Below are 7500 nucleotides of genomic sequence, written 5' to 3'. Positions count from 1 at the left end.
ACTAGAGGACTGTCCTGTTGGCTCTGTCTGCATGTCCTAATGGCTGCTGGGAAATGGAGTCATAATGGGATGGAGGATCAATGATTTGATTTCTTACTGAACTCTAACTTCCTTATGACATCACCTGATGACCTCCCCTCTGTTGCTGTTGGCCATTAATAAACTGTGCAGGTACAGCCTTGATAACAATAACTATAATAATCATCATCGCGCATTTATGTTGGATAACTGGCGCTTTTCTCAGTCCTCAAAGACACTATGTTCCATGGAGAGAACTAGAATAGATATAGAGAACTAGAATAGATATAGAACTAGAATAGATATAGAGAACTAGAATAGATATAGAACTAGAATAGATATAGAGAACTAGAATAGATATAGAGAACTAGAATAGATATAGAACTAGAATAGATATAGAGAACTAGAATAGATATAGAGAACTAGAATAGATATAGAACTAGAATAGATATAGAGAACTAGAATAGATATAGAACTAGAATAGATATAGAGAACTAGAATAGATATAGAGAACTAGAATAGATATAGAACTAGAATAGATATAGAACTAGAATAGATATAGAACTAGAATAGATATAGAGAACTAGAATAGATATAGAACTAGAATAGATATAGAACTAGAATAGATATAGAGAACTAGAATAGATATAGAACTAGAATAGATATAGAGAACTAGAATAGATATAGAGAACTAGAATAGATATAGAGAACTAGAATAGATATAGAGAACTAGAATAGATATAGAGAACTAGAATAGATAGAGAACTAGAATAGATATAGATAAATAGAATAGGTAGATGAGATATAAAGTAAAACAAAAGCACAGCCAGTAAAAACAACAATAAAAATAGTTTAAAGATTAAAAGCGAGTTTAAAATATCATACAATCAACATTCCAGATAGCATAGCGGAGCCTTTAGCTTGAAAATGGGCAACACAATCCCCATCTGTTCTCTCTGAACCGCTCCCTAGCATCATTAGCATCATTAGCATAAGGGCCTGGCTGTTTGGCCTCAATCAATACCGGCCCGACCCTGCATCCATACAAAATGACCGACATTCAATACTGAAGCACCCCATCTCTACCCGTCACCCCATCTCTACCTGTCACCCCATCTCTACCCGTCACCCCATCTCTACCCGTCACCCCATCTCTACCTGTCACCCCATCTCTACCCGTCACCCCATCTCTACCCGTCACCCCATCTCTACCCATCTCTATTTCACACGGAACTCAAACATTGATTAAATGTCATAAATCAGATATCATGCCATAAAATGTTATGGTAAAAGGGTTTTATGATTCCCCTGTGGCAAGAATATAGCACCTTATAATATATAACAACCTGTGGTATGTGTGTGTGTGTGGTATGTGTGTGTGTGTTTGTGTGGTATGTGTGTGTGTGGTATGTGTGTGTGTGTGTGGTATGTGTGTGTGTGGTATGTGTGTTTGTGTGGTATGTGTGTGTGTTTGTGTGGTATGTGTGTGTGTGTGGTATGTGTGTGTTTGTGTGGTATGTGTGTGTTTGTGTGGTATGTGTGTGTGTGTGTGGTATGTGTGTGTGTGTGTGTGGTATGTGTGTGTGTGTGTGTGTGTTTGTGTGGTGTGTGTGTGTGTGTGTGTCTATAACTAGGGGAGCAGATTTATGTATTTTATCGCTGGTCTCTCCCTAGTTAGACATCTGCTGACACAGTCCATAGTCCACACACACACACACACACACACACACACACACACACACACACACACCTCTGGTCTCCCTTTACTACAGCCTACACCCTCTGTGGTAAACAAGGGCAGAACGGAGCAGCCGTCATTAAAAAAACACTGACTTTTGTACACAGTCACATGACTGACACACCCACACTATATATATTAAATATATGTAAATTATAGTGTCTTCTAATAGGAAAGACTGATTATTTCTTGTGTGTGTGTCATTTCCTATGACAGACAGGCCCGTTCCTACTTGCGGTGCAGCCAGCAGGAAGAAAAACCATCAACCGAGCGGCGTTATTCCGCCGACTGCACAGAACCGCACACGTTTATGTTCAACATGAAAGTACACATACAAACAGACGAATACGGTGGGCTACAACATGTTGTTTACATACCTAAACGGGTATTAGATTGATCTCCTCGCAGGTTGGGAGCACACACAAACACACACACACACACACACACACACTCCACCCCGATGTTCACAGCTGCGGACAGCTGATGCGGCGACAGCGGCAAACCTGACGCTTTTCCTCCCGACAACAACGCTCGCCTGCTCGCCGCAGACACCCGCGGTGGAATACGATGCGACTTATTCAACACTGCGACGCCATTTTCTCCTGAGAGACCGATTCGGTGTCGGTGTCGGTGTCCGTGACTGTGCAGTTCGACCGCGTACGAGTCAAAGCGGCCCGGTAAGCGGCTTCTGCGGAGGTCGCTGCGAGCCGCAGGGAGAGCCCTTCAGATCCAAAATGGCGTCCGTGTGCGAGCTGCGCTCCCAGCATTCCCAGCGGTAGTTTGGGTGACGTCGTGGTTCTGGTCGGGGCGTGGCGGTGGGCGTGGCCGGATTCTAAACCGCTACAATTTGATCTGAATTATTGAAAAGTGAGGATTTAAAATACCTGAAATGTCGGGAACAGAGACTCGAAATCTCTGAATCGGGCATTTTTTGTAAATAAGTCCAGAAAAGGGGCTGAAATACAAGTCTGGTCACCATAAATAGGACGTCGAAATCAAACCACAAAAAAAGAAAGACTCGGAATCAGAATCGCTCACTGCTTTAATATCCGGTCCAGTTGCCTTGGAAACACTTCAAAACCCCATTACCAAATTTCTTTACAAAAGAGGTCAACTCTTTTCGTTTTACAAAGGGTTAATAGAATAATAAAATGACCATACAAAAACATAATAAAGAGTAAAATAGTAAATAAAACAAAAAAATATCTCAATAAACACACATTTGTTAGCCCACAGAGTAGACAAAGAACTGATATGAAACAATACTGACATTGATTAAAAAACAAAACAACAAAGTTTAACCTTGTTTTTTAGTGGTTCATTTAAAAAAAAGAAGAAGAAAGAAATACTGTCACATTATTTAAAATAACATTTGTGCAAAAACATCGGCAAACTAAAAAGCAGCCTAGCTCAATAGTGTTGTTTCTCTAGGTTAAGGAAGGCTTCTTCCAATGAACAGCTTCCTCTACGTAGTGCTATAAGAATGTATCACAAACTCATGCTGCGTTCAAGTGCTCCTCTGAAATAGGAAACAAGGACATTTCCCACTCTTCAACAGCTCTGAGTTTCAGAAGAGGACTTGAATGCAGCATGACATACAATGAGTGGAATTGACCGAGACATCAACATCGTTCCTTCAGAGACAAGATGAGAGACAAGATGTCACCTCTTACAGTCAACAATATCATAACACAGTTGTCTGATGTCTGGAAACATGCGTTTTAGCCTCGCTTAGGAGAGGAGAGGAAAGGAGAGGAGAGGGAGGAGAGGAAGGGAGGAGAGGAGATGAGAGGAGAGGGAGGGAAGAGAGGAGAGGGAGGAGAGGAGAGGAGAGGAAAGGAGAGGAGAGGGAGGGAGGGAGGAGAGGAGATGAGAGGAGAGGGAGGGAAGAGAGGAGAGGGAGGGAGGAGAGGAGAGGAGAGGAGAGGAGAGGGAGGGAGGAAAGGAGAGGAGAGGAGAGGGAGGGAGGAGAGGACTCTTGAGTGGAGATATGAGGTTCTAGACACTGTGCAGTAGGTATGATGACAGTCAGCTACCTGGATGAAGAGATGAACAAACAGAAGGTGTAATACCACATCACACCACTAGACCATCCTTTTACAGGAGTGGAACTGGACAAGTGGGTTACAGAGTGTCCCTACTGAGCACGCCTGCACACACACACACGCACGCACATACAAAACTTTAGATGTATTTTTGTTACTTGACAAATAAATGAAGATAAATGGCCGATTCTGCAACCGTTGAATAGTATTTACAATTCACTTAATGAATGTACTGAATGGAAAAGTCAGCTGACCCCCAAACCTCCTCTAATTGGTTGACGATAACAAACAAGACTCAGGAAAAGTGCTCAACGATTGATCTCAACTCTGGAGGTTCCCTCCAACCAATCAAGTCACAGATGAAGTCATTTCTTTTGACCTCAAAGTTGTGATTGAGTGTGTCTGTATCTTAGGAGAGGGTAGAACAGACACCAAGGTCTTGTTGAACCCTAACCCGAACCTAACCCATCTCCTATCCTTGTCTCCTCTCCACATCTCCTATCCTTGTCTCCTCTCTTTGTCTCCTTGTCTCCTATCCTCATCTCTTCTCCTTGTCTCCACACCCCTGCCTTCCAAACACACACCCCAACACACACTCCAACACACACCCCAACACACACTCCAACACACACCCCAACACACACTCCAACACACACCCCAACACGCACTGCAACACACACCACTGCCTTCCAAACAAACACACTCCAACACACACTCCAACACACACCCCAACACACACTCCAACACACACCCCAACACGCACTGCAACACACACCACTGCCTTCCAAACAAACACACACTCCAACACACACTCCAACACACACCACTGCCTTCCAAACAAACACACACTCCAACACACACTGCAACACGCACTCCAACACACACTCCAACACACACTCCAACACACACTCCAACACACACCCCAACACACACTCCAACACACACTCCAACACACACGCCAACACACACCCCTGCCTCCCAAACACACAATCTAACACACACTCCAACACACACCTTCATTCTGCTATCAATGCTATCAATCCTGCTATCATGTCCATCACATCAGACCCACGTAGGATTTCACAGAAGGAATCCAACTGGAACCCAACCAAGGCAGCGCCGCCACATCTGTAGGCTCTAGCCACAACATAGAACTACAATACCCAGAAGGCAGCATTACTTTTCTTTAACAAAAACATGTTTTCCTTTTCTTTCTTTTTTTCTGTCTCCTTTTGCTGGTGTATGAAACACTCACATTGACATTGAGAACGACATCCATTTCATACGGAAAACCATCTGTTTCCACAGGAAAGGGGGGGAGTGGGATTTGTATTTCTTTTTTTTTGCTTGGTCAGGCCCCCTCAGTGGGGGGGGGATTGGGATTCCTATCTGATCAGTTCCTCCCTTTCCTATTTTCTATCAGTCTCCTCCTCTATCGCCTTGTTTCCTATCCTATCCCCTTGTTTCCTATCCTATCCCCTTGTTTCCTATGCTATCCCCTTGTTCCCTATCCTGTCCCCTTGTTTCCTAACCTATCCCCTTGTTCCCTATCCCCTTGTTTCCTATCCTATCCCCTTGTTCTCTATCCCATCCCCTTGTTTCCTATCCTATCCCCTTGTTTCCTATCCTATCCCCTTGTTCTCTATCCCATCCCCTTGTTTCCTATCCTATCCCCTTGTTCCCTTACCTATCCCCTTGTTCTCTATACCCTTGTTTCCTATCCTATCTCCTTGTTCCCTTACCTATCCCCTTGTTCCCTATACCCTTGTTTCCTATCCTATCCCCTTGTTTCCTATCCTATCCCCTTGTTTTCTATCCTATCCCCTTGGGGAAGGGAGTGACTCATTAGAAACAGAACTAGGCCGCCACTGTCTATCTCTCGCTCTCCAGCTGTTCTGGGGTCAGTTTCTGTTCTGGGGGTGGGGGTGGGGGTGGGGGTGGGAATGGGGGTGGGGGTCACAGGGGCTTGCTGTAGCCGAAGATGCCCACTGGGAAGTGCTTGACGTGGGTGGGCCACTGAGCGGCCAGCTGGAAGAACTTCACATCGTTCCACTCCACGCCGTCAATGGACACTAGGGGGGGAGGGAGGGAGAGAGAATGACAGAGATAGAGAGAGCAAAAGAGTGAGAGAGAGAGAAAGAGAGTTACTTGAAATTCATAGGAATATTGAGCAGAGTGGGTGGAATGAAAACACATGACTAAACATTTGTAACCACTGGGGGGCGATGTTGCTCTCTGTGAAGGGAGGCGATTCAGAACATTCACACACAGCTGGAGGGTCATATGGGGGTTATTAAGGTCTGTGTGTGTGTGTGTGTGTGTGTGTGTGTGTGTGTGTGTGTGTGTTTCTGTGTGTGTGTGTGTGTGTTTCTTTGTGTGTGTGTGTGTGTGTGTGTGTTTGTATGTGTGTTTCTGTGTGTGTGTGTTTCTTTGTGTGTGTGTGTGTGTTTGTCTGTGTGTGTGTGTGTGTGTGTTTCTGTGTGTGTGTGTGTGTGTTTCTGTGTGTGTGTGTTTGTGTGTGCGTGCATGTGTGTTTCTGTGTGTGTGTGTGTGTGTGTGTGTGTGTGTATGTGTGTGCGTGCGTGTGTGTTTCTGTGTGTCTGTGCGTACGTTTCTGTGTGTTTCTGTGTGTGTGTGTGTGTTTCTGTGTGTGTGTGTGTGCGTTTCTGTGTGTGTGTTTCTTTGTGTGTGTGTTTCTGTGTGTTTCTGTGTGTGTGTGTCTTTGTGTGTGTCTGTGTATGTGTCTTTGTGTGTGTGTATGTGTGTGTGTGTGTTTCTGTGTGTGTGTGTATGTGTGTGTGTGTTTCTGTGTGTGTGTGTTTGTGTGTGTGTTTCTGTGTGTGTGTGTGTGTGTGTGTGTGTGTTTCTGTGTGTGTGTGTGTGTGTGTGTGTGTTTCTGTGTGTGTGTGTGTGTGTGTGTGTGTGTGTGTTACCTCTCAGCATGGTGTGCTGGTGTTTGGCAGTGCAGATGAGGCGGCTGATCCCCTCGATCACCTGACTCTTAGAGTCCAGATCCTTCTCCTTCAGCTTCTTACTGAGGAAGATCACTGAGAGAGGGGGGGGGGGGGGGGGGGAGGGAGGGGGGGAGGGAGGGAGGGAGGGAGGGAGGGGGGGGGGGGGGGAGGGAAGGAATAACTTTAGCTTGTGCTGAGTACTCAGTTTTGCTGAGTACAAAATACAGATACATGATCTACTCTACTCTACTCTACTCTACTCTGACCATCACCACGGTCATGGCCATGCCTCCCCCTCCTCCCCCTTCTTGTTCTTCTCCTTCATCACCACGGTCATGGCCATGCCTCCCCCCTCCTCCCCCCTCCTCACCCTTCTTGTTCTTCTCCTTCATCACCACGGTCATGGCCATGCCTCCCCCCTCCTCCCCCTTCTTGTTCTTCTCCTTCATCACCACGGTCATGGCCATGCCTCCCCCCCTCCTCCCCCCCTCCTCACCCTTCTTGTTCTTCTCCTTCATCACCACGGTCATGGCCATGCCTCCCCCCTCCTCCCCCTTCTTGTTCTTCTCCTTCATCACCACGGTCATGGCCATGCCTCCCCCCTCCTCCCCCCTCCTCACCCTTCTTGTTCTTCTCCTTCATCACCACGGTCATGGCCATGCCAGGCGGGGGGAGCTGCTCTCCTCCGTTGGGGATGCGAGACACCTGAAGCGAGCGGAAGTTACTCTTCAGGGTGTTCTTCACC

The 7500-nt window shown here is 46.0% G+C and overlaps 2 protein-coding genes across 3 annotated transcripts in view; both read right to left on the bottom strand.

The window, feature by feature from the left end:
* Positions 1-2474, bottom strand: part of LOC310824579 (kinesin light chain 1-like) — a 20969-nt gene extending 18495 nt beyond the window's left edge. For both annotated transcript variants that reach the window (XM_083697842.1, XM_083697843.1), the window contains exon 1: positions 2134-2474. The gene's annotated coding sequence lies outside the window, so the exon portion shown is untranslated. The remainder of the gene's footprint in view (positions 1-2133) is intronic.
* A 306-nt stretch (positions 2475-2780) lies between these two features.
* Positions 2781-7494, bottom strand: LOC310824585 (phosphofurin acidic cluster sorting protein 1-like). Its single transcript, XM_083697853.1, has 3 exons — positions 7376-7494; positions 6735-6848; positions 2781-5873 (listed from the first exon to the last, which is right to left on the bottom strand). The coding sequence occupies exons 1-3, from the start codon at positions 7413-7415 to the stop codon at positions 5758-5760; spliced, it is 270 nt and encodes an 89-aa protein (XP_083553979.1). The 5' UTR covers positions 7416-7494; the 3' UTR covers positions 2781-5757.
* Between the last annotated feature and the right edge of the window lie 6 nt (positions 7495-7500).

Source organism: Argentina silus (assembly GCF_951799395.1).
Source record: "Argentina silus genome assembly, contig: scaffold_105, whole genome shotgun sequence".
Taxonomy (NCBI): Eukaryota; Metazoa; Chordata; class Actinopteri; order Argentiniformes; family Argentinidae; genus Argentina; species Argentina silus.
The sequence above is the reverse complement of the archived record's forward strand: the minus strand, read 5'-3'. Positions and strand labels throughout refer to the sequence as shown.

What these genes read in the sequence shown, in the direction of transcription:
- LOC310824585 (XM_083697853.1), bottom strand. Translation starts at nt 7,415, where the DNA reads ATGGCCATGACCGTGGTGATGAAGGAGAAGAACAAGAAGG. An exon ending in GAAGGAGAAGAACAAGAAGG is followed by an intron (nt 6,849 to 7,375) that starts GTGAGGAGGGGG and finishes CCCCTCTCTCAG; the next exon opens with TGATCTTCCTCAGTAAGAAG. An exon ending in CCAGCACACCATGCTGAGAG is followed by an intron (nt 5,874 to 6,734) that starts GTAACACACACA and finishes CTCCCCCCCTAG; the next exon opens with TGTCCATTGACGGCGTGGAG.